This window comes from Geotrypetes seraphini, chromosome 2, assembly GCF_902459505.1.
Source record: "Geotrypetes seraphini chromosome 2, aGeoSer1.1, whole genome shotgun sequence".
Taxonomy (NCBI): Eukaryota; Metazoa; Chordata; class Amphibia; order Gymnophiona; family Dermophiidae; genus Geotrypetes; species Geotrypetes seraphini.
This window is the reverse complement of record NC_047085.1, coordinates 335,664,574-335,691,665: the sequence shown is the minus strand read 5'-3', so window position 1 is coordinate 335,691,665 and position 27,092 is coordinate 335,664,574. Positions and strand designations below refer to the sequence as shown.

At 43.3% G+C, this 27,092-nt stretch overlaps 1 protein-coding gene across 6 annotated transcripts in view; it reads right to left on the bottom strand.

Annotated features, from left to right (window-relative positions):
* CDK13 (cyclin dependent kinase 13) overlaps nt 1-27,092 on the bottom strand; it is a 231,348-nt gene that overhangs the window by 25,817 nt on the left and 178,439 nt on the right. For 4 of the 6 annotated variants that reach the window (XM_033930257.1, XM_033930258.1, XM_033930251.1 and 1 more), the window contains exons 12-14: nt 19,958-20,163; nt 14,473-14,913; nt 2,088-2,243 (exon numbers count right to left, since the gene is read on the bottom strand). In XM_033930257.1, the coding sequence (XP_033786148.1) occupies nt 2,088-2,243; nt 14,473-14,913; nt 19,958-20,163 (803 nt within the window). The remainder of the gene's footprint in view (nt 1-2,087; nt 2,244-14,472; nt 14,914-19,957; nt 20,164-27,092) is intronic. The other 2 variants (XM_033930259.1, XM_033930256.1) reach the window with 1 other exon arrangement.

Genomic DNA, 27,092 nt, shown 5'->3' with positions numbered 1-27,092 from the left:
CATGCCTTGTGTCCAAAAACCCATTCCCTCCCCACCTCAGCATCTATTTCCCTCCCGTCCTCTCTCCCAAGTCCATGCCTTCTGTGTCCAAAAACTCATTCCCTCCCCACCTCAGCATCTCTTTCCCTCCCTTCCTCTCTCCCAAGTTCATGCCTTGTGTCCAAAAACCCATTCCCTCCCCCACCTCAGCATCTATTTCCCTCCCTTCCTCTCTCCCAAGTCCATGCCTTCTGTGTCCAAAAACCCATTCCCTCCCCCACCTCAGCATCTCTTTCCCTCCCTTCCTCTCTCCCAAGTCCATGCCTTCTGTGTGCAAAAACCCATTCCCTCCCCCACCTCAGCATCTCTTTCCCTCCTTTCCTCTCTCCCAAGTTCATGCTTTCTGTGTCCAAAAACCCATTCCATCCCCCCCCTCAGCATCTCTTTCCCTCCCTTCCTCTCTCCCAAGTTCATGCCTTCTGTGTCCAAAAACCCATTCCCTCCCCCACCTCAGCATCTCTTTCCCTCCCTTCCTTTCTCCCAAGTTCATGCCTTGTGTCCAAAACGCACTCCCTCCCCCTTTTGTGTTCCCCGTTTGTCTCCAAGCCCATCTTAGCAACTTTCTCAGCAAAATGTAGCTCGAGCCGTGTAGGCTTGTCTTCTATTTCCTGCCTGTCCCGCCACGCACACATAGCCGATCGGAAATCTTCCCCGACTTCAGCGCTGACGTCGGAGGGCGGGCTTTGCTTAAGCCCTCCCTCCGACGTCAGCGCTGACGTCGGGGAAGATTTCCGATCGGCTGTGTGAGCGGCAGGGCAGTCGGAGTAGAAGACGAGCCTCGCGGCTCGAGTTATATTTAACCCCGCGGGTCCCCCATCGTCCCCGTTCAGCTCTCTCTCCTGTGCACCCCCTGGTAGTACTGCCCTGATGGCGGCCCTGCGCGTGCCAGCTGCAAGGACTTCGCGTGCCACAGTTGGCACGCGTGCCATAGGTTCGTCATCGCTGTCCTATACTGTACTTCACCATTGGGTTTTTGCAGCCTAAATGTAGGACTCCATTTTTTAAGCATTAAATCTAAGCTGCCAAATTCTAGAACATTCTTTCAAATTCTCTAGATCCTTCCTCATGTTATTCATACATTCCGGGGGGGGGGGGGGGGTTGGGTGTCTTACTCTATTAAGGTATGATTATTTAACTGCCCTTCCAAAATATCACTCACAAACATGTAGAAAAGAACTAGACTATTGCTAACACTCTTATCTTCCGAGAGAACTCTACACCAGTGTTCTTCAACCTTTTTACACCTATGGAGTGGTGGAAATAAAATAATTATTTCGTAGTCCAGCAAACTAATAAGACTGAAATTTTTAAAAACCCCATCATTGCCGTGTCCCCACAAGCTCGGTCCCGTTAACCATCTGATCCCATTCGCACAAGCCTCAAATAGTTATGATTTTATATTGAACACTAGCTTTATAGCCCGTTACATTAACGGGTGCTAGAATGTATGTGTGTGTCTGTCTTTATTTTTTTCTCTCTCTGTCTCCTTAGCCGCTTTCTGTATTTCTGTCTTTCTTTGTTTTGGCTGTCCATCACCACCCCTTTCGTGCTCCCCCTGTCCATTCTCCCTTCCTTTTACCTCCCCTTATCCAGCAGCAGCCCTTTTCCCTTTTTTACCTCCCCCCTGTCCATCAGCACCTCTTCCTGCTCCCCCTGTCCAGCAGTACGCCTCCCTTCCTTTCCCCCCCATCCATCAGCACCTCTTGTCCAGCAGGCCTCCTTTTTTCCCCCCCCCTATCTATCAGCACCTCTTCCTGCTCCCCCTACTCCCCCTGTCCAGCAGTAGGCCTCCCTTCCTTTTTCCCCCCTGTCCATCAGCACCTCTTCCTGATCCCCCTGTCCAGCAGTAGGCCTCCCTTCCTTCCTTTCCCCCCACCTCCTGTCCATCAGCACCTCTTCCTGATCCCCCTGTGCAGCAGTAGGCTTTCCTTCCTTTTCCCCCCTGTCCATTAGCACCTCCCTTCCTTTCCCCAACCCCCACCAAAGCAGAATCTCCCCTCTGTCTATCCCCCCCAACAGTCCAGCATCTCCCATCAATCCATCCTCACCTCTGTCTGCCGTTCGCGGGGTCCAGCTCGGGAGCGGGACAGGCTGCTGAGGAGCTTCGGGGGCTGCTGAGACGGCAGAGACGGAGCGGCCGAGCTGAACTGGTGTCCCCCACCCCGCCCCGGTACCAGCGACGCTCTCCCTCTCAACGAACTGGGCTGTAAAAAAAGTAGACTGTGACGTATAAGCGCGTATGCGCACTCATGCAGTCGCGATGGAACTGGGAACATGCGGCACGAGTGCGCATGCGCGCTTAACATTTTATTATTATTGATATTTTATTAAAGTATAAAAAGAAACAATATTCTGTACAATAGTCATTTTATAAATATAAATAATACAGGGCTAGGATCAACAAAACCCCCGTCTCCCCTTCACATATATCCCCTCTACTATCAAGAAATCTGAATAAACCAAATTATTACAGAATGCTACACAAATATCATGCTAACAGAATACTGCAGTCACACATGGCAGGAATGGTGTTAGGGGGAGTGCAACTAGGACAACTGCCTCCTGGTCAGAGACAGCCCTAAGCCAGCTGGAAGCTAAAGAAGCACTGCCTGGGCTTTGCACTCCCCAGTTATGTCTAACATCAGCTCTAGCAGGATACATATTTTAAATCTGATATATTCTAATCACAAGATAGAAATAAAATTATTTTTTCTACTTTTTGTCGTCTCTGGTTTCTGCTTTCATCGTCTTTTCACTGTCTTCCATCCAGCGTCTGCCCTCTGTCTCTTCAATCCAGCATCTGCCCCTTCCATCCACTGTCTGCCCTCTCCCCCTCCCATATGGTATCTGCGTTCTTTCGATGCCCCTCTCTCCTACAGCAGATCTAGCATCTTTGTCCCTCTTTCCTTATTTCTCATCTGACCCCCCTTCCCAGCATCAATCTCTCTCTACTTTGTCATTCCTCTGTCTCTCCCCTTTCCCTCATCTGATCTCTCCATTCCATCCCGACTCCTTCCTCTCCTCTAATCTCCCTGCCAGCTATTTCCTTCCAATTTTCCTCCTCCCCTGTCCAGCAGTACCTTCTCCCTTGCTTCCTCCCCTTATCCAACAATAACTCTTGTCCCTTCCCTTTCCCTTCTCCCCTGTCAGCAGTACCCCCCTTCCCCTCCCTTGTCCAGGAGTACCCCTTCTCCCTTCCCTCCTTCCCTCTCCAGCAAATGTTTCCTCTATGTAGGCTAGCGGCAGCTCTGTGTGCTTTTATCTTCGGCAAACAGCTGCTCCTAAGCAGTATTTTAGCCGCGGTTTCATGAGGCAGCCTCGGGGCCTTTGGTAGGCCAGCCCACATTGCATCATCGAAGCGGGCCTGCCTAGCAAAGGCCCCGAGGCTGCCTCATGAAACCGCGGCTAAAATACTGCTTAGGGGCAGCTGTGTGCTGAAGTTAAAAGCACACAGAGCTGCCGCTGCTGGTTTGGGGATGTAGAGACAAAGGCAGGAGCAGGAAACATACGCGGCAGGAGTCCTGGTGGTGGAAGGTAGGAGTCCCGGTATATCGACGGCAATAGGAAGTTCCATATCAGCTGATGCCGGCACCTTTTGTTGCAGCGGGGACCCGAATCCTTTGCGGACCGGCAAGATTTTTTTGCGGACTGGCACTGGTCCGCGGACCAGCAGTTGAAGAACTGTGCTCTACACGACCCCTTGACGACTCAGCTAGTTTCCAACCCGTTCAAACACTTAAGAGCTCATACCAATAAAAATAAATTGTTCATGGTGAGCCATATCAAAAGCTTTGTTGAAATTTAAGTGCACATTTCAACACTCTCCCCCTTGATCCAATTCTATGATCACCTAGTCAAAAAAGTTAATCAATCAGATTAGAAACATAGAAACATAGAAAAAAGCAGCAGAAAAGGGCTATAGCCCACCAAGTCTGCCCATTCCAAGTATCCCCTCCCCTGAATTTACTCCCTTAAAGATCCCACGTGAGTATCCCATTTTCTCTTAAAATCCGTCACGCTGCTGGCCTTTATCACCTGGAGTGGGAGTCTGTTCCAATGATCCACTACTCTTTCGGTGAAGAAGTACTTCCTGGAGTCGCCAAAAAACTTCCCTCCCCTGATTTTCAGCGGATGCCCTCTGGTGGTCAAGGGTCCCATGAGCCAGAAGATATCATCTTCTGACTCGATGTGTCCCGTGATGTACTTATATGTTTCAATCATATCATCCCCGTTCTCTTCTTTCCTCAAGTGAGTACAGCCGCAATTTTTAAATCTTTCTTCATACGTGAGATCCTTGAGCCCCAAGACCATCCTGGTGGCCGTTCGCTGAACCGACTCGATCCTCAGCACGTCCTTTCGGTAGTGTGGTCTCCAAAACTGAACACAGTACTCCAAGTGAGGCCTCACCATGGCTCTGTACAACGGCATCATAATTTCAGGTACTCCTGCTGACGATACCTCTGCGGAAACAACCCCATCATTTGTCTTGCCCTGGAGGAAGCCTCTCTCACTTGATTGGCAACCTTCATGTCCATCACTAATGATCACCCCTAGGTCGCATTCCGCCCGTGTCCTAACCAAGGTCTCACCATTTAGTACATAAGTTCTACGCGGGTTTCTCTTACCCAGATGCATTATCTTGCATTGAAGCCTAGCTGCCAAATAGTTGACCATTGTTCCAGCAACAGTAGGTCGTGTGTCAGATTATCAGGTAATAGCTTTTGCCTACTATGTTTGCAAAGTTTGGCGTCGTCGGCGAACAGTGATACCCTTCCTCTAAGTCCTTGCGTCATATCTCTTATGAATAAGTTAAATAGAATTGGGCCCAGGACCGAGCCCTGCCGGCACTCCCACTGATCACGTCCGATGCTTCGGATGGGGTAGTACCGTTCACCACCACCTTCTGAAGTCTACCACTCAGCCAATCCCCAACCCATGTAGTTAGAGTGTCTCCTAATCCTATCGATTTCAGCTTGTTCAGTAATCTTCGATGAGGGACACTATCAAATGCTTTACTGAAGCATGCTTTACTGATTCATCCAGCAAGATCTACCCCTATCTCAGATTATGCAATCCAATCAATTCCAGACACTGGCACTATCCTGTTTTAGCAGAGTTTACATTAATTTACTCATCACAGAGATCAGATTAACCAACCTGTAATTCCAACCCCCCCCCCCCTTAATTCTCTTTTGTGGAGAAGGATCACATCTGCCCTCTCCAGTCCTCAGGTACCATTCCTGACTCTACAGAAACAAACAGTCTGACAGTAGTGTCAGCACCCTGAGATGTATCCCATCTAGTCCTATCACTGTCTACAGACAAGTTTTAGAAAACTAGTCTACCCTACTTTCTTTCTTGTGTTTGCGTTCTGCTCCCAGCCCTTCTTCTGTGAACAAACATAAATATTTTTAAGACCATGGGAACAGCCCCCACAGTTAGACAGTTACACAACAAAAGTTTATGAAGGGTTTAGTATACAATTGGTAGAATCCCTGATTAAGCTTTATAATTTGATATTAAAAAGGGAAGGGCAAATCTTCCTTCCTCTATGAGGGTAGCATGAGTCACATTCTGAAGGAAGGGAAGGATCCTGCACAATGCAGGTGATTTAGAACATTTTCACTTTTGGCGATTGACTTCAAAATATTTATTAAGATTTTTGCTGACAGCTTTTACTGCTCCTCTTTAAAACTGGTTTTATATAGATCAGAGGTGTCCAACCTTGGCCCTCTCCAGGTCAGGTTTTCCCAAATGAATATGCATGAGATCTATTTGCATAAATTGGAAGCAGTGCATGTAAATAGATCTCATGCAAATTCATTGGGGAAATCCTGAAAACCCGACTGGAATACGGCTCTTGAGGACTGGAGTTCCCTACCCCTGCTTTAAATGTTTCTGTATTTCTTTAACAAGTTTTGGATGCTTGTGATTACTATGTAACTTATAAATAATAGAAGGGGAAAAATTGAAAAAAAATTTCTAAGTTAATAGGTAAAGTAAAGGCAGAATAAAAGAAATGTTAGAGTTGTTAATTATCTGTAAACTCCAATGATCAGAAAATTTCAAGCGCTGAAGATCTAGATGATCTTTATGAAAAAAGTAAAAAAGATTTGCAATCAAATTCCTTCTGTCTTGTTGGTAGAATTAAAGGACTGTACTACTATGGACAATAAGATTCCTGTAGATACAAGTTGGGAGGGCTTCCCAAAATAATTAGATAACGTGAGTTAAGAAATATGCTACCTACCATTGTAAGCTAGATAAGCAAGTCCTATATATTTGTTAAGAAATGTATTTCAGGAATGTGTATGTTGGGTGAAGGCATGGTTAGAGAAAACATTTGAAGCAGAAAACTTAGTGTTGACCTCCATATTCAAGAACCTAAATGAGGAGACCTCTAAACATTCCCAACTATCAACTGGCAGCTCCTATCTGAAAAGACCATACTATTATCTATAATAATAAAACCCTAGAGCACGCATGCGCTGTTGAAACTTCGTGAGGTGTGCACGCATGCGCTGTTGAAACTTCGTGAGGTGTGCTTCTGTGCCAGTCCTCACGGCGCCTATGCTAGCTGGAGGCATGTGCGGTGGCTAGAGGCGCGTGACTGTGCAGCTCTGTCAACGGCGCCCGGCGACGACCGCCTTAGAGTCGAGCCTATGGCTGCCGACCCCGCGGTACCGCGCCTGGTCGCTGGCTGAGGTGGCGGCGCAGGGCACTGCCCGAGCTGCTGAACGCTTCACTTGTTCCTCGGTACAGGGGCGGGAGCGTGGAGATCGGGTCCGGGGAAGAGGAAGGTTGGTTGTTGTGCGCTGAAAGGGTAAGGGAGCTGGCCAGAAACAAACATGCTGCTACACAGAGAAGTGGGGTGGGGGAGGAGAGGGAAATGCTGCTGCACAGGGAAATGGAGGGGGGAGGGAAATGCTGCGGCTACACAGGGAAGGGTGGGAGGGAAATGCTGCTGCTGCACAGGGTAGTGGGGGGGGGGGGGAGGGGAGGGAAATGCTGCTGCTGCTGCACAGGGAAATGGAGGGGGAGGGATTGTAGGAATGCTTCTGCACAGGGAAAGGTGGGAGGGAAATGCTGCTGCTGCACAGGAAAGTTGGGGTGGGGGAGAGGGAAAGGGGGCCAAACTTGCTTTGCTTTTAGGGGGGAAGGGGTGTGCTGGGGGGCAGGGAGCAATCTTGGTTTGTTTTGGGGGGGGAGACAGAAGGGGGCCATGGAGAAAGACAGACAGAAAAAGGGGGCCAGGGAGAGCCACAGACTGAACGAATGACAGATAGACAGCGTCCAAGGAGAGAGAAACAAAGAAAACAAAACAGACAGACAGACATCTGCTCTAGCACCCGTTAATGTAATGGGCTTAAAGACTAGTAATAACAATAATAATAACAACTTTATTTTTCTATACCACCATAGTCGAAAGACTTCTAGGCGGTTCACATTGAAAGAAGGCTGGACAATCAGCAAATTACAGAATGCAAGAGGGGAAAAGTTACATAAAAATTGGGATTATATGAGAAATGTTACATGAGGCATTGGAGTTACATGAGAAATTACATCAGGTTTGTGAAGGGAAATATCATAGTGAAAGGTCATTTGTTTAGGTGATGAATTTGTCACATAGAATGGTTTTAATTGATTTTTGGTATGCGCCATAGGTCTGTCTGGCTCTATTTATGTAGTTTCCCAGCCAGGATTGCTGTCTGCTTGCTTGGAACATGAAGGTTCTGTCCAGGAAGGATTTGTATTTGCAGCCTATGATCTTTGGGTCTATAAAGATGTTTCTGTTTCTGGTTGTTCGTGTGGGGTTGTGTAGCGTGAAGTGTGGTAGCAGGTAGGAAGGTGCTAGTCCCCAGACTTGTTTGAAACAGATACATGCAAATTTGAATAGTATAAGCGCCTCCATTGACAACCAGTGCAATTTTTTGTAGTAGGGGCTAATATGGTCTTTTTTCCTCAGTCCGAAGATCAAGCGAACTGCAGTGTTTTGCACTATTCTTAATTTTTGTACTGTTTTTTTTTGGATACCCAGGTAGATGATGTTACAGTAGTCCAGGACAGATAGGATCAGTTTCTGCACCAGTAATCTAAAGGATGTTGTGTCGAAGTATTTTTAATAGTCCTTAGTTTCCACAGAGTGTAAAAACATTTCTTCACCAGTAAGTTTGTGTGGTCAGTCATGGTTAAGTGTGTATCTAGTGTTATACCCAGTATTTTTATGGTTTTGGAGATTGGGTATTCGTGGTTGTTTATTTTTAATGATGCTCTGGTTATTTTGTCATTGGGGCTTGTCAAAAAGACTTTTGTCTTTTCAGTGTTTAGTTTCAGTTTGAAGTTGGTAGTCCATTTTTCGATTTCTATCATTGTGTGTGAGAGGTTACCTATAATTTCATTTGTGATGTCATTTAAGGGGATTAGGATAGATATATCGTCTGCGTATATATAATGATTTAGGTTTAATTTTTGTAGTAGATGACCTAGGGATGCGATGTAGATGTTGAATAGTGTGGGTGATAGTGGGGAGTGCTGGGGCACCCCCGATAGGGTTTTCCATGGGTTGGAATAATATCCATTGCTGGTTACTCGGTAGGATTTGTTTGTTAGGAATTTTTGGAACCATTTCTTTACCTTTCCCGAGAGTCCCATTACATCAAGGCAAAGTAGCATGATTTCGTGGTCAACTAGGTCGAACACACTGCTAAGGTCTAATTGCAGAATCAGAGCGCTATTGCCTTTGCTGAAGCTATGACAGTTTCTGTGCTGTATCCTTTCCTGAAGCCTGATTGGTGTTCACTAAGGATGTTAAATTTGTCTAGGTAGTTTACTAGTTATAGGTTGACCAATCCTTTCTGTAGCTTTGTGAAAAGGGGAATGCTAGCTATGGGTCTGTAGTATGGCGACCAGCCTATCACCTCAACTTCATCCTATGCCCTCTCATTGCAGAGTTTCCTTTCAAATGAAAGAGACTGGACTCATGCACATTTATATTATGTAGGTATTTAAACATCTATCATATCTCCCCTTTCCCGCCTTTCCTCCAAAGTATCCAGATTGAGATCTTTAAGTCTGTCCTCATATGCCTTATCGTGAAGACCATACACTATTTTAGTAGCCTTCCTCTGGACCGACTCCATTCTTTTTATAATTTTTTGAAGGTACAGCCTCCAGAATTGTACACAATATTCTAAATGAGGTCTCACCAGAGTCTTATACAGAGGCATCAATACCTCCTTTTTCCTACTGACCATACCTCTCCCTATGCAACCTAGCATCCTTCTAGCTTTTGCCACCACCTTTTCAACCTGTTTGGCCACCTTAAGATCATCACATACAATCACACCCAAGTCCTGCTCTTCCGTCGTGCACATAAGTTCTTCACCTCCTAAACTGTACCATTCCCTCTGGTTTTTGCAGCCCAAATGCATGACCTTCCATTTCTTAGGATTTCAGCTGCCAAAATTTCACACCATTCTTCAAGCTTTGCCAGGCCTTTCTTCATGTTATTCACACCATCTGGCATAAAATGTTTTACTCTTTGAGATCTTGCCAGGTACTTGTGACCTGGATTGGCCACTTTTGGAAATAGGATACTGGACTTGCTGGACCTTCGGTCTGTCTCAGTATGGCAATGCTTATGTTCTTATGGTACTGTCCATAAGAGACCGAAGTTGCCAAGAAATCAAATAAACGCTAATATTGAGGCAGTTCCCTCATTGCGGTTTGTGTAGATTTCAAGCAGGGATATAAGAACCATCTCCATTCTGTACCCAGATCTAAAGCCAGATTGACAAAGTCAGCTTCTTTCATTTAGCTACTCTGTAAATTTCCCAGGAAAGGGAGATTCAATATTGATTGGTAGTTTTCCAGCTTTATCCTGGTCAAGGGAATACTTTTTTTTCCACTAAAGGGTGCAATGCAGCCCTTTATAGAGCTGGAGGTAGCTGCCCTTCCATAAGTTAACAATTTAATGACCCTTCAATGGGGCCCGTGCCTGCTAACGCTGCTACTTTTGCTGGTCAGGGGTCAAAAGTGCAAAATAATCAGCTATAGGCCTTTCAAGATATTTTTTCAATTTTTATTTAAAATTTGATTAAATCGCTTATCAGTATTTCTAAGAGTCTCCTCGATATTTTTTCAATTTTTATTTAAAATTTGATTAAATCGCTTATCAGTATTTCTAAGAGTCTCCTCCTCTTAACCTGTCTGAAGGATCAGTACAGAAAACTACAGCAGGCAGCAACAAGCGGTTAATGAGAGGACTGCATGCACATTAACAGGTGAATGGTACAGAAATAGGTTCAGTGTGGGAGTCAGCTAATATGTAGACATCAACACATAGCACATTAAAGGGTAACTAGGCTATTAATTATTTCACCCTAGTGCAGAAAAATACACAGTAGATTTTAAAGTGAGCACAGTGTGAGAACCATGTCCCTACATATGAGAAATCTAAGTAGTAGAACACTCTCAATAGTGGGGGAAGTCAAACAAGCCAAATAATAAAATCCAGCAGGTCATGAACTTCAATATAACATTTTTTAGCAAAACTGTCAAAACACCAAAGCTTCCCCTCATTAGCTACTCCTTTCACACAGTTTCACAGCCTGTGGCTTGCTCACTATTTTTATTGAGTATGTGAAAAATTACTTATTCTGACTTAAATTCACTTTAATAATATTAAAAATATTGATTTCATACTTATCTTCAAAAATTGAAGCTTGTACATGATATGTTCAGTGTTGTAAGTTCAAAACTGCTTCCTGATGCAACTTTGCGAAACATAGCCCATGTTGGTGTTGGTCAGGGTCTACATTTTTGAAGTTAAGTGTGAAATCAATGTTTTTGAAATTCACTTTAATAAGACATTTTTTCAAATACCTGAAGAAGATAGTGAGTGAGTGAGCCACAGGTTGCAAATCTGTGTGAAAAGAATCGCTGCAAATCTGTGTGAAAAGAATCGCTGCTAAGTGGAAGTTTGAATGTTTTGATAATTAGACAGTTTTGCTAAAAGATGTTATATTGGTCATGAAGTGCTCGATTTTACTCTCTGACCAGGTTTGAGGAGATATAGCAGATTAGCTCATCATCTGTACTGGGGCAGAAAAGCTAATAATACCCCTCTCCCACACCCAAGAATCTCGATTCCCTCCCCTCCTCCCCTCGATTCCCTCCCCTCCTCCCTGAGAGGACCCCAATCCCCTCAAAAATGTCCTGGCAGACTAGCTACTCCTGCTGATCCCCACCCCAAGCATTTGGGGAAAAAAAGTCCTGATAGTCTCAACCCAGACTACCTTAAGAATTTAGCATATATAGCAAACATGTCCTACCAAGCAGAACCAAAACAGTAACAACCCTGCCTATGGAAGATAGGCAGTCCAAATTCTTTGGATATCTCCGCAAGAATATTTTTCTCACTCAGTCTGGATAGCTTCTATTGAAGATATGTAGACATCATGGGCGTGCCCAGCTGCTATTAATAATTAAAACTGGAAAATAAAAGCATGAAGGCGATACAAGGAGATTTAACTTTTAAATGAGACAGGTGAATTATGGAACTGTCTGTAAAAGGTTATTTTAAATTGGCTATGATAGAATCAAACTGAATAAGAACATTAAAGTTTTGTAAGATGAAATTCTTAGAAAAAAACATGGTAAAAGAAAAGTGTATGTTAAGAAATGTCAGGGATTAATTTGTGATTGGTATATGAAGAGACTGAAATAATAAGATCCCATTCTAAGGTAGGCAGCTGCACGGAATTAAAAAGGGTTGGGTATAGGTTTTTCCAGAAAAACAGGAGGTAGGCCTTTACAGAGAGGAAGTCTGGTCCTCATAGATTAAAACACATAAGCTAATTAGGAAAGTTCATACAGAAGTCATAAGGATAGGAACAGTGAAACACTGCCACCTGCTGGGTTTAAAAATTAGGCTTAGCATTGGCAAATTTAGGATTTAAATGTAAAGTGATGTGATGTATTCCTGGGAAGGAAGTCATGTGATCAACTATGTCATTGTATTCTAACATTATTCTTTGACTTGGATTTCTCCTTTGGAGAGCAGAAGAAAATTTGATAACGTGTATGGCTCTCTCCAGATATGAAAGGAATTAATAAACATGAATTTGATTATTACACAGTTTTGTCTCATGTCTGTTATTTGAATTCACAGAATGGACTCCCTTGCCCAATCATATTGGGAGAGGAAGCCCATTCTGGTAATTCTTTGGCCTCACTGATCAAGTCTCCCAGCCTGGACTGAACACTTCCTGTAAGGGCTTGTACGGGGCATCTTACTTAGGGGTAAGGTTCTAGGAAGGACAAGTTTGACACGCAGGCAAACGCAACTCTCCCTTCAAGAACCAGGAAATATCTGGGTGAGAGGCCAAGGAACCGCTCTCCAAATAAGTTCGAAAACATGAGAGTTTGGTCACCTGGACCTTTAAGGAATTAATTTCCAAGCCCTGAAGGAATGAAAAGATATCTGCTATAGGGGCCCCCATAGGCTCTATCTGTTACTACAAAAGCCAGTGTTGAAATACTGTCTAGGCTTTCACATAAGCCATGACTGTCGCTGATTTATTGGAGTGAAGGAGTGTGGCTATGACCACTTCTGAATACCCTTTTTGTACTAAGGCCGCACGCTCAAGATCCATGCTGTAAGCCCAAAGTGTTCCGGATTCTCTAGGGCGATTGGATTAGATCTGTAAATCAGCCAATCTGGAGCCATGAGGATCACCAGCCCTCAATGCATTGCTATTCTTCGAATGACTATCTATTGTTGTCCAAGGAGAGAACATGTACAAGAGATGCCTGTCAGACCAAGGTTGTACTAGAGCATCTACCTTTGAATGACTGATGTATTGCGCAATCTTTTGACTGCGAGCTGATGCTATCAGGTTGAATATTGGATGCCCCCCAATGCTCAACAATCCTGTTGAATGCTACCTGGGACTGAAGGGCAGTGTCCAGTGATGCAGGGAGGCAAAGTTAAAAATGTAAGATGATACCTTCTGCATCCCTCGCATGTAAAGATGCACTACCCACAGGTTCAGAATTCATGTGCTTTTTGCACTTCTGTATACTTATGTACACAAGAGGCATGTAAATATGGATGCCCAGTTATAGAACAGCTCTTATAGTTTCAAGGATCTCAAGCTAGCAAAATAATCACCCCCAAGTCCCTTTCCTGGTCCTGCACCATTATTCTTTCACCCCCTATCACACAGTATTGTAAATGCTTCTGTATTACAAACAGAGCCAGATTAATCAAAAGCGGTCTCCACTACATCACTGTCACTGGAATAAGCAAAAGAACTAGACTGATATCAAGATATTGATGGTGGACCTGGTGCTTAGCACTTGCCCCTGAAGCCATGTCTAGAGAACTTTGTGAAGTCCATTCTGAAAAAAAGGTAATAACCTTCACTGCTGAAGGTTCATGAACTGGACAATTTTCACATTAATTGTTTCAAAATGTTTTGAGGTCAATGCTAGGTTCAGAATAGTCTAGAAGATAGCCTGCAGCCAGAAACTTCTACCTTTATGGCCCTAGCAGGCCTATAGGAATAGAGTATATAATATGGAATATCATATTCAAGTACTAATTTGTGATAGACATTTTTCATTAGAAGGGTCACTGTGGGAAATGAAGTGAATAAAAATAAATTTTACAGTTGAGCAATGAAAAAAAAAAAGATTTAAAAAGAAACATGTAGAGAACTCACTAAGGTACCCTGGCAACTGATATCAAAAAATGTTTCCTGATACAAAACACATTTGCCTTTTTCCACAGAAAGGACAAGGCTTTTTTTTTAGCTCTGGCTAATAAATGTTCTATCCTCAGTGCTATTGAATGTCTGCTTCCACATGGGCAACTGACTCATCTTGCTTGTCCATGGAAAACATATCAGTTAGTGTTTCCATAAAGTTAACCTTTACAGACAGAATAGTGCCACCTGGACAAAAATGAACTGTTGATGGGCAGGAATCATAACATTTAGTACAGGAATGGAATCATCCAGCGCACTAGGTCATCTCAAACTCAAGACCCTGGATACTAATATGCTGGTGTGGCCTGGACAGTGAAGGGCTATGGTAACTCCAAATTGGCAAGACCCAAGCAGTACAATGCTACTGCCAGTGGGACACAGGCAGTGAAGCTCATTCAGCTGAGAATCAGCAGCTTCTACTGGTCGAGTCAAAGGGAACAAGGTGGCCAAAGGCAAGTGCACTTGAGAGGAAGAAAGAAAGAATGCTTAAAACACGGGAATGGAGGGGGAAGGAAGATAAGGAAGGTGAGAATAAGTGGAAGAAAATTAGGAAGAAAAAAAAAGTAGACCAAAAATACAAAAAAAAAAAAAAAGTCAACATTTTCCTGACTAAAAAAATATGTCTGGTCAACATACAAATATAATTTCCACCTATGCTTACCAGCTGAAAGAGCACAAGGCTCTGGTGGTTTTATGGGTTGCAATGAAACTTCATTTCCAGAAGCATTCAGTTTCCCTTGTGGTACAGTATTATTTTGCTTCATTTGCTGAACCTTTATTAGCTGAGACAACAACAGTGCAAACGAACTTTGTACAGCTGCTTGTGTAGCATCTGGCTTGACCTTAAAGGGCTGTGTAGGTGGTAGGACTACCGCTGGCTGTGGGTTAGGTTCCTGCTGCTTTTGTTCAGATTGCTTATCACTGGTTGCCAAGATGCCAGCAGGAAGGTTTAACTTGTTCAATTGCTGCTGTGTTTCAGGATTCACTTTAATGTTCAAAACTTGGGCAAAATGAGCCAAACTGACACTTGTTTTAGACTGTAGCAGATTTAGCATGATTGCCAATTCATTCTGGTTTAACTGATGTCCAGTCCTTTGGTTCCCTTAAATGAAATAAAAAGTAGAGTTTATATTTAGAATTTGAAATACTTTAAAGAAAACATCCAAAAGGAAAAAAATCCAATGAAAACAATTACAATTTTTGCCATTATAATACAGATAATGCTAATACAGATGTCTGCTGAAAATTCCACTTACAACTGTATACATACTGAGGAGCCGTAAGTATAATTTTTGTGAGTTACGGTGGGAAGCTTAGGTTGTGGGCTTGAGGACCTGGAGCAAAGAGAGTCACTAACTTGGAGATCCTGGGTTGTCCAGCCTCCAAATTTTTAAATTAAAAATGGTAGTACTGTTTACATGCCTTTTAACATGACATTGTTTCCGCAAACCATTTGTTTACCACATTTTACTATTATACTTGAAATACTACCTAAAAATCCTGAGGGATTCTAAAGTGGTTTACAAAATCAAGCAATCATTAGGGATGTGAATTTGTTTCCCATGTCTTTTTAATTATAAAACAGGGAAAAAATAATTTTTTTGCTTTTTTCCCCCCCTGTGTTGTCAGTGTGCACTACTGACAATGTTGCTCCAAAATAAAATAGAAAATAAAAAAGCAAAACAAAAACAAAATATCCCCATAAATGACATGGAAACTAAAAGCAAAAAAATTATGCCCTGCACACCCCTAAAAATTTTACTGTTTAAAAAAAAATGTGCAGTTCATTTTTTTTTCCATTTTATGGTGAGTAAAGAAAATACTCCTAAATTTGGAGGGTTCTTTTTTTTTTAAACTCTTATACAAGCTCAGAAGGGTTAACATGTAGCAGTGTCAAGTGTGCTAATATATAACCACATATGGGACTGAGAAAAAGTCCATGCTTTGATTTTCCAAAAGTATAATTTGTTAGGATATTTTTCACATCTGAAGAAAACTCATTAAAGAATCAAGATGTAAAACTCAGAATAAAAAAAAATATGGCTAAGAACAGGAGCACAACAAATGAAAGATTAGGTTCTTACCTGGATAATCTTCTTTCTGTTAATCTACTACAGATTCCATATGTGTGGTAATCAAGCCATTCTTGCAAACTGGACTTGCAGAAGTGAGAATACTTACAACTCTGACCACCTCCCACCTAGAGGCAGAGCACAGTGCACCCTCCAGTTATGTCCCAAAGCAATCACACTCCACTGAAACAGAATACAAAAAAGGAGAGATACATAGAACCTCCCCGCATACAATAAACAATTCTGTACTGCTCTGTAACTCAGAAAAACAAGAATTAGAACATTTCATAGCAATTGAAAAAAAACCAAAAAACCCCAACCACAGAGAAACAACCTGCTGGGAGCAACTGGCATGAACAATAAGAGAGCCACAGGCTGAGAAATACACTTATTCATATTGGATTTATTTATAGTGAGCCATCCGGCTGACAGGAGAAGAACTCCAGGCCTGGAATACAGAAAAACATCTGAGGCAGAAAGCAGGCAAAATAGAATATACAGAGGGCGGGTCATATGGAATCCATAGTAGATTAATAGAAAGAAGATTATCCATGTAAGAACCTAATCTTTAATTCTGTTTACATCTACTCTGGATTCCGTATGTGTGGTGATGTACCAAAGCAGTGGCTAGGGTGGTAGAGAAGAGCCTGCCTGCAAGACCATGGACCCAAACGCAACATCCTCCTGAACCGCCAAATCCACTCTAAAATTTAGGAAAATTATGCAGCATAGATAATGAAACTGCTCAACAAATTTCTGAGGGAAGAACTGCCCAAGATTCTGCCCAGGAAGAGTGTTCCTTGAGAGAGACTGGTTGCTGCTTCCCACAGGCAACTTACACCGAAGAGAAGGCTAAGCGAAACCAACTAGCAAGAGGCCTTGCCAAGCTGGGAATGGCTAGTGAGCATAAATAGATGGTCAGAAATGTGAAAGTCATTTGTCTTTTCCAAGTACTAGAACAAAATTCTGTGGACGGCCAGCTTCTTCAAAACTCTTGTTTGTCAGACCCCATTGAAAAGCAGGCAGACTAACTTCCTGGATGATGTGGAAATCTGACACTACCTTTGGAAGAAAGGAAGGCACTGCATGGAGAGTGATGCCTTCATCAGTAATTCTGAGGAAATGTTCCCTGAAGGAAGGAGCCTGCAGTTCAGAGATTCATTGGGCTGAAACAATCACCACCAGAAATACCATCTTATCTGTGAGGTCCAAGAAAGCATCCGTGAGGGGCTCATATGGAGCCTTAATGAGGCCCTTCAAACAATGCTAAGGTAACAAAGTTGGAAAGGGATGCCGCAGAGGGGGCTTCAACCAGAGTGCTTCCCGGAGGAATCTGGTCACATATGGATGAGTTATCGGAGAAGCCTTGCAATTTTAAGTCAGGAAACAAGAAAGGCCGGCCACTTACACCTTGAGTGAAGCCACTGCCAGGTAGAGAATGGCACGGTGGCTGTTACCCAAGGTGGAAAAAAAAGTGTTCACCGTGGCTATGGGGACAAGGCCATTCACCTCCCCGTGGAGCAGTGAATGGCTTTGTCTCCGCAGTTAAGGAAGGGAACACACGTGGTCAATCGCGCTTCCCTCCCTTCTTACTAATGATCATTGCCACCTCTGTCCGATCTCCGCCCCCCAACCGGGCATCTCCCTCCCTTCCCCTTACGGCGGGCAATTTCTAAATTTTCTTTCCATGAGCAGCCGAGCCTTGAAGTCGCGTGTGGCTGCTGTAAAGGTCTCCTCTGACGCAACCGGAAACCGGAAATTGTGTCAGAGGAGACCTTTACAGTAGCCACATGCTACTTCAAGGCTCGGCTGCTCGTAAAAAGAAAATTTAGAAATCACCCACCACAAAGGTAAGGATGATTCCCCCATCATGTAAGTTCACTGATCTGTGGTTCAGCTGAAATAAGGGCCAGCAGTGACAATATCTCTACGGATCACTAACCTTTGCTTAACTTGTGAAACTCTCCCTGGCTCCAGAACTGCAGTCCCTGGCAGGGATCAAGGCTCAGCTACTTGTAGAAAGAAAATTTAGAAATTGCCCATCACGAAGGTAAGGGGAAGAAGAAAGGGAGGAAAGGTGGGGTTGGGAGGAAGATGCTGAAGGGAACTGGGGAAGGGAGAGAGGGAGGGAGGAAAATGGGGAAGAGTGGGGAGAAGATACGGAAGGGAAATGGGGAAGAGAGAGATCCCAAACTATGGGGGGAGTGGAGGGAAGAAGATGGGTGCCAGAACAATTGGGCGGCGGGAGGGAGAGATGGAAGGGAGAGGCACAGTAACAGAGCATATGGAAAAGGCAGACAGTGGATGGAAGGGAATAAATGAGGAGAAGATGAGGAAAGCAGAAATCAAACAACAAAGGTAGAAAAATTGAGAAGCTGACCGAGTAGTCAGGAAAGCGAAGATGCAAATGGAAGAAAAAATAGCTGACAAAGTAAAATGGGGGGGGGAGACATAAGATTTTTAAAAAATATATATTAGTGATAGGAAGACGTGCAAAAGTGGCATTGTGAGACGTGAAGGGAAAGAATATGTAGAAGCTGATAAAGTTAAGACTGAATTGCTTAATAAATATTTCTGTTCTGTGTTCACAACTGAAGTGCTCCGAGTGGGACCGAAGAAGACAAACACAAATAAGGATGGAGGTGTGGTAGATTCTGATCGACTCTCAGTTGATTGTTTGTGAGGAGCTAGCGAAACTAAAAGTGGACAAAGAGATGGGGCTGGCTGGTGTTCATCTAAGAATACTAAAGGAACTTAGGGAAGATCTGGCGGTTCCGCTGGTTGGTCTTTTCAATACTTCTTCAGTCAGAAGGGGTACCGAAGGTGTATAAGAGTGGATGTGGTCCACCTCCACAAAAGTGGAAGGAAGAAGTAGGGAACTACAGAGGCTGGTAAATCTGACTTCTGTGGTAAGTAAATTATTGGAAATGCTTTTAAAACAGAAAATAGTGACATTTCTGGAATCCAGTGGATTACAGGATCCGAGGCAACATGAATTCACTAGAGGCAAGTCTTGTCAGACAAATCTGATCAATTTCTTTGACTGGGTGACCATAGAATTGGATAGAGGAAGTGCACTCTGCTTGAGGCTCTGACTCAGATTCCATGTTAATTGGAAGCACCTGCCCCATTTGTCTGATAAATTTTGTAAAAGACTTTCTGGAGGTAACCTGCGTTTAAGAGGTAGAGAAGATGAATCAGAAGGAATACCATAGGACTCATCTGCAGAAAAGCCAGGGTAGTCGCTAGAAGAGTATGGTGACAGGTCTGAGTCATACTCCTCAATGTCAACCCTTTCAGATGTAGAATGTTGAGGTGAGAGTGTCGAGAAAAGCATCGAGATGGACATCGAAAAGAGCTGCGAGATTTTTGTGCTCCGTAGAAGATGATGGATGTCTCCTTGACTTAGAAGTTCGACGCTGTAGTATCCAAGATCGATGTCCTGTTGGAGTTCGAGGGCTGAGACTGAGTGTGTTAGTGCGATAATTTGCATAGCGTGCAACTGCAACATTCCAGCTAGTTCCTTCAGAACTTTCAGCTGTTCTTGCAGAGATGGTGCTGGCAAGGGTATATTACACACACAAATCACTTAAGGACATATGGCCTATATTTAGACCCTTAGCATGCTGAATGATAATCTAAAAGACATCTGTGAACAAGCTGGCTGGTCACTTCTTGAAGTTGGTAGCTTGTTTCTTGGCCATGCTGAATAAAATTGAAAATGCTAGAGAGAAAGAAATCAAATCACAGAAAAGATACCCTAAGGATTGAGAAGGAAGTAAACACTCCACTCCCAACTTGATAAAAACTAAGTTGGCATATGATTATGTGGGGAAACAGCCCCAATAATAATCAACCAAGAGTCAATGATTTAAAAACAAAGATAATGAGTACTGTCAATCCAGTGGCATGAGGAAATATAACTGTGTATGCCTGAGAAATAACAGTCATAAACCATGAGTGTCATTTGCTGTATTTAGTCATTCATTCTTACAAATACATATTAATTTTGATTGCATTTACCTCAGTAATCAAACAGAACCTTAAGGGAATTAAAGGAAAATTAGTACTGACCAAGCTCTGTACTGGAGTTGCCCTGAGTTTTGTGTTGTGATAAAGTCTGTAGGTTTTGAGGGGTACTGGTCCTGCTGTCATCCATGCCAACAGACAAATCCTTTCTGGGAAGCTTAGCTGTTGTTCCTTCATCACTCATGCCCATTTGTTTTTGTCTTCTGCGTTTTTTACTCCACAGTTCATGACAATCCTGCCAGAGAGGAAGGCTGGAAGGGAAGTATTGAAAACAAAACATAATTATTAATCTGTAGCAGGTGTTATCTGAGGTTATCAGGCAGATATTCTCACATATGGGTGACATCATCCACGGAACTCGACACGGTCAAAAAGCGTACTGTCATCAAATCTTTTAAGATTACCTGTATCATACGTGGGCTGGTGCCTTACTGCCCAACATCAGCTCACGGAACCATCAGTTCAATAACAAAGCTAAGAAGCCAACTAAGCGAGGTGGGAGAATTGTGAAAATATCTGCCTGCTGTTCTTGGATAACAGCTTTACAGGTGAACAACTATGCTTTATCCGAGGACAAGCAGGCAGCATATTCTCACATAAGGAACACCCTAGCTGCCAGGATCTTACTTCTGAGAAGAGGGTTATTGACAACTGCCATGAGCCTGGTGAAACCAAAAGGGTTGGAGGGAAATTGTCATCTAAATAAAGAATACATTTTGAAGAACTGCTTGGTTGAACTAACTATCCCCATCTGAAATGATTCTCAAAATCAGTGTATCACAAACTGTGTGATGCGGCACACTAGTGTGCCCCAGAGGATTCCAGGTATGCCCTGAGATGCCAGCGAGGAAGAGTGGTGGTGCTGCCGGCTGACTACTTACAGGATGTGCTTCTCGCAGCGAGAGGCATGTCCTGTAGTCAGTCAGTTGGAACCTGCAACGCTCCTCCTTACCGGTGCCTCTGCTCCTTCTCCTCACCTCTCTTTCTGCTGCACCCCTCTCCCCCATCAGCGATAAAAACAGGCTCAGGACCGTGGACGTCAATGTGATGTCATGCATGCATCACATCAGCATCCGCACATTTCTGGGTGCCCTCCAGCTGCAGCTCTGAGATCAGAGTGCCAGTAGCTTAAAAGGATTGCATCACATTGCTCTAAAGAATAGTGGGCCATGAAGGTGTGAACTAAGAACCATAGTGGGACATGAAGGTGTGAACTAAGGACCAGGTGGTTGCTTTACAGATTACTTCAATGGCAGTAGAACATAGATGAGCTATTGAAGTCGCCATTGCTCAAACTTTATGTTCAATGACACGGCCTTCAAGCATCAGCCCAGACAGAGCATAGCAAAAGGAGATACAATCCACCAGCCATGTAGAGATGGTTCTCTTGGTGAGAGGAGCTCCAAGTCTGCTAAAATCGAGTGACAGGAACAGCTGAATGGAAATTCTATGAGGTTTGGTCATATCCTAGTAATAAGAGCACATTTACAGTCCAATGTGTAGAGTGCAACTTCACCAGGGGTGAGTAAATGGTCTTGGAAAAAGACAGGGAGAACTATAGACTGGTTTAGATGAAATTCAGAGATGATCTTTGGGAAGAACTTTGGATGAGCAAGAAGAACTACCCTATTATGGTAGAATGTTGAATAAGGTGGATCTGACACAAGCACTTGACGCTCACTATGTGCAGATGTAAGAAATATGAGCAATATTACTTTCCAAGTCAGATACTTGAGAGACGAGGTCAAGAATGGTTGAAAGGGAGACTTCATCAGAGTGGAAAGTACTACATTAAGGTTCCACATCACTGGAGGCTCGAGAGGGGGCTTGGAATGATAAAGGCCTTTCATGAATCTAGAAACTAGAGGATGAACAGAAATGGGTTTTTGTCTAATAATGTATGGAAAGCACCGATAGCACTGAGGTAAACTCTGTCTGAAGTAGTTTTAATACCAATGTTGGAAAGGTGCAGGAGATAGTCAAGCACCAATGACAGAGGTTATGTGATTGGATCCAGTGAGTGATTACACTAGACTGTGAAGTGAGTCCATCTGAAATGATAGCAGTGCTGAGTGGAAGGTTTTCTAGAAGCTTCACTGATGGCTGACACTAGTGTAAATAGTGGAAAAGCATCTATTTGTTGGGAGAGTGAATGCTAATTAACGTAGATTGGGATGGAGGAGAGAACCCTCATTCTGTGTCAGCAAGTTTGGAAAGATTTGTAGTGTGATGGGCCCTCTCTTGCTGAGTTGTAGGAGGAGAGAAAACCATGGTTGATGTGGCTACAAAGGTGTTATGAGAATCATGGTGGCCTGCTCTTGACGAAGTCTGAGTAGAGTCTTCCCAACTAGGAAGGCATAAAAAAAACTTGCCTCACAGTCAAGGAAAAAGTCATCCGACTCCATGTGATTGAGAGTATAGAGTCTTGAACAGAAGAGCTGAAGTTTGTGATTGTGAGGGGAAGCAAAGAGAACCACTTCTGGTGTTGCCCAATCCTTGAATATCTGACGTACAACTGTTGAGTGACCACTCGTGAGGTTGTAGAAGTTTGCTCAACTTGTCTGCCTAGATATTTTGATTCCCTGCCAGGTAGACTGCTATCAAGAATGTGTTGCGATGAATCACCCAAGACCAGATTTGAATTGCTTCATGGCAAAGTGAGCGAGACTTTGTATCCCCTTGTTTGTTCATATAGTACAAGGCTACTTGATTGTCTGTTCGAATGAGTACAACTTGATTGATAAAGTGATCTTGGAAAGTGTATAGAGCATTGCGGATTACTCGAAGGTCAAGAAGATTGATGTGGAGAGGTTTTTTTTTGCGAGGACTCCAGGTTCCTTGGGTATTGACGACATCAAGGTGGGCTCCCCAACTGAGCATGGAAGCATCGGTTGTTAATATCTTCTGCTGTATGGAATAAGTGGCCTCTGGAGAGACTGACCGGCGATAACCACCACTGAAGGAAATGTTGGAGGGTTGAGGTCACCTGTAAGCATTGGGATTGTAATCCAGTGGCTTGAGACCATTGTGTTGCATGGAGTCACGTATACTGTGGAGGCCATGTAGTCAAAGAGGTGCAGCATTTGGTAGGTATGAATAAGTGTTGAGGGAAGGATTTCTCATGGTTGCCTGCAAATACGAGAAGCATCGGGAGGCAAACTATTGCATTCATGGCTTGATATGGTGTGGGGGCCTTAATTAACCAGTTGTCTAAGTAGGAGATCACGTATGAGCAAAGGAGTGTAGCTACTACTATTAAGCACTTCGTGAATACTCTGGGTGCTGAAGCTAGACCAAATGGGTGTGCCTTGTATTGATAGTGGCATGTTCCCACTCAAAAGCAGAGATATTTCCTGTGGTTAGGGTGGATGGAAATATGAGCGTAATTCTCGAGGTCTAGAGAGCAGAACCAGTCTTTTTTTCTAAAAGAGATAAGAGGGTTCCAAGGAAGATCAGGTGAACTTCTCCTTCACTAAGTATTTGTTGAGAACATGGAGGTCCAGAATTGGACGGAGACCTCCAGTCTTTTTTGGTAAGAGAAAATTCTTTGAATAGAACCCTTGGCCTCTCTCCTGCAGAGGCACTTGTTCTATGGCAATGATAAAAGGGATAATAATAATAATAACTTTATTTTTCTATACCGCCATAGTCAAACTGACTTCTAGGCGGTTCACATACAAAGAAGGCTGGACAATCAGCGAATTATAAAATGCAAGAAGAATGAAGTTACATCATGAATTGGAGAAGCATGGGGAAAGAATACATGAGAGAAGAAAGATGTTACATAATACAATGGGGTTATAAGGGGGAGATGACTTCCCTATGAGGAAAGGCTAAAGCAGCTAGGGCTCTTCATCTTGGAGAAGAAACAGCTTAGGGGTGATATGATAGAGGTCTATAAAATAATAAGTGGAGTGGAAAGGGTAGATATGAATCGCTTGTTCATTCTTTCCAAAAAAACTATGACTAGGGGACATGCGATGAAGCTAAGTAGTAGCTTTAAAACAAAGTGGAGAAAATATTTCTTCATACAACATGTAATTAAACTCTTGAATTCATTGCTGGAGAATGTGGTGAAACCAGTTAGCTTAGCGGGATAATTTCCAAACAGAGAAGTCCATAGGCTATTATTGAGATAGCTTGGGGAAATACACTGCTTATTCCTAGGATAAGAAGCATAAAATTTTATTACTTGGGATCTAGCTAGGTACTTGGAACTTGTGTTGACCACTGTTGGAAACAGGATACTGTGTTTGACGGACCTTCGGTCTGTCCTAGTATGGCAATTCTTATGTTCTTATGAGCTGGAGGAAGGCTTAGAGCTCCTGGTGAAGGAGTGTCTTCTGCTGGGAGTTGAAAAGAGACTTTTGAAGGATAGTTTGGAGGTGTTTTCTGTAAATGAAGGGAGCTCCCTTGGGAGAACGGTAGAGAAAATTGAATAAATAAAAAAATTAAAATAACCAATGATCCAATGTTATAATGCACCATCGTTGATGGTAATGGGTGAGGCAACCTCTGATGGGTAGAGTTGGAAGGAAAGGTTGAGAAATGCCGACCATGCTCTCTGGAATGGAGTTAAAAGAATTGCTGTTGTTTTGACTGAGGCTGTACGGAAGTCTTCTGTTGTCTTTGCTGCCTGGGTCGCTTCTGATTAGACAGGCGAGTGGATGTAGGAGATTGGCAGTATCTCTGCTTGGAATAGTAGGTGGCGTGCTTAGAGGTGTTAGAATATCTCCTGGGTGCCTAAGACCAAGATGATTTAGTGAAAAACAAGGTGGCAATTCTGCATAACTGCTGGAAGAACATGGAGATAAGTCAGTCATACTCCTCAATGTCAAGCCTCATAGATCAAGACCAACGAGGTGAATGTCGAGCAGAGGGAAGCGTAGAGGAGTGTCGATGCAAATGTATTAAGGAACGTTGAGAGGAATGTCAAGAATGGCATGAAAAACTGTGCTCTCTCGACAATGATGGGTGACTTCTTGAGCTGAATGCTTGATGTCATGGTGTCCGAGAACAATGCCTCAATCTTAGGGCAGTGTCTTAGGGCAGTGCTCGGACTGGGCTGAGGTTGGGTGTGTCAATGCAGGAGTTGGTACATAGTGCAACTGCAGCATCCTAGCTAGTTCCTCATGCAGGATACATTAGACACGGGATGTGTTGGGTGTCGAGGTATTGGGGACCTCGATGTTGAGGCATGCCACAAAAGAGAAATCAACAGCAAACAAGGAGATCTGGCCCTGTTACATCGACAATTAGGATGTGTTGATGGAGAAAATGTTTGCGACAATGCCGATACATGCCTGAAGGAGGAAATGTATTTATGCTTCTTAGCTTTTTTACAAAGTTTCCAGACGACGGTAGCACCAACAAAGAGATGGAATAAGTTGTTGATGCCATTGGTGTTGATCGAAGTTTGGCGTCAGCATCAGTTTCCAGGCATAGTTGATGAATTTGAACCGAAAAGCTTCTCAAATTGCAACTTTCTGGCCTTGAGCGACCTCTTTTGCATATGAGCAGAGGCTACTTGAAATATCCTGATGGTCATTTTCATCACATTCCTCTGGACCACTTCATGTCGTCTTATACCTTTAGCAAGATACAGCCTCCAGAACTGAACACAATATTCCAAGTGGGGCCTCATCAGTGACTTGTACAGGGGCATTGGCACCTCCCTTTTTCTGCTGGTGAATTCTCTCTATGCAGCCCAGCATCCTTCTGGTTATGGCTACTGCTTTGTCACACCAATCACACCAAGATCCTCAGTCACCAATCACACCAAGATCCCTCTCCTGGTCCATGCAAATCAGCTTTCCACCCCCTAGCATATACAGCTCTTTTGGATTTTTACTCCCCAAATGAATCACTCTGCATTTCTTCACATTACATTTTAACTGCCAAACATTAGACTATTCTTATAACATTTACAGATCTCTTCTCATGTTTTCTATTCCTTCTGGGGTGTCCACTCTGTTGCAAATTTTCATGTCATCTCCAAAGAGATGCACTTTCCTTTTAATCCTTCAGCAATATCACTCACATATACTGATCAGAATGGGCTCCAGTACCAATCACCAAGGCATGCCACTATTCTCCCTTCTTTCCGCCAAGCAAATTCCATTCACTACCACTCTCTATTGTCTGTCAATCAATCGATTTCTTATCCAGGTCACCACCTTCTGTCTTAACTACAGTCTGCTAAGTTTGTCGATGATGTAGACTGTGGAACAGTGGAGACTTTTCTATAGTCAAGTAGTGGTCCTAAATGGTGTCCAAGGTCTCTCTCACTTTATATTCAAAATAGGAACATGGAGTATCGATGCCTCATATGAATAGCCTCCCATAGGCTAGAAGCATATCACCACACAGGACATTTGGCTAGAATTGCAGAAATGGAAATCCCAGAAGATGTATTAAACATATCATAACCCATACATATTTGCTTCTACTAGTACTGCTTTTAGAACATAAGAATAGCCTTACTGGGTCAGACCATTTTACAAAAAGCATCGTCTTTTGACATACCTTCTTGCCCATGGTTTAAATCCATGTTTAAAAATTATCTGCACTTCCTTGCTTTCCTCATGGTTGGCCTAACCCAAGAAGCAGCAACATTTCATGCTACCGATCCAGGGCAAGCTGTGGCTTCCCCCATGTCTTTCTCAATAACAGACTATGGACTTTTCCTCCAGGAACTTGTCCAAACCTTTCTTAAAACCAGCTACACTATCTGCTTTTACTATAACCTCTGGAGTTCCAGAGCTTAACTATTCTGAGTGAAAATATATTTCCTCCTATTGGTTTTAAAAGTATTTCCCTGTAACTTCATCGAGTGTCCCCCTAGTCTTTGTAATTTTTGACCGAGTGAAAAATAGATCCACTTGTACCCATTCTACTCCACTAAAGATTTTGTAGACTTCAATCATATCTCCGCTCAGCTGTCTCTTTTCTAAGCTGAAGAGCCCTAACCTTTTTAGTCTTTCCTCATACGAGAGGAATTCCATCCCCTTTATCATCTTGGTCGCTCTTCTTTGAACCTTTTCTAGGGTTGCTATATCTTTCTTGAGGTAAGGCGATCAGAATTGAACGTAATACTCCAGATGAGTTCACACCATGGAGCAATACAGAGGCATTATAACATTCTTAGTCTTGTTAACCATCCCTTTTTTAAGAATTCCTA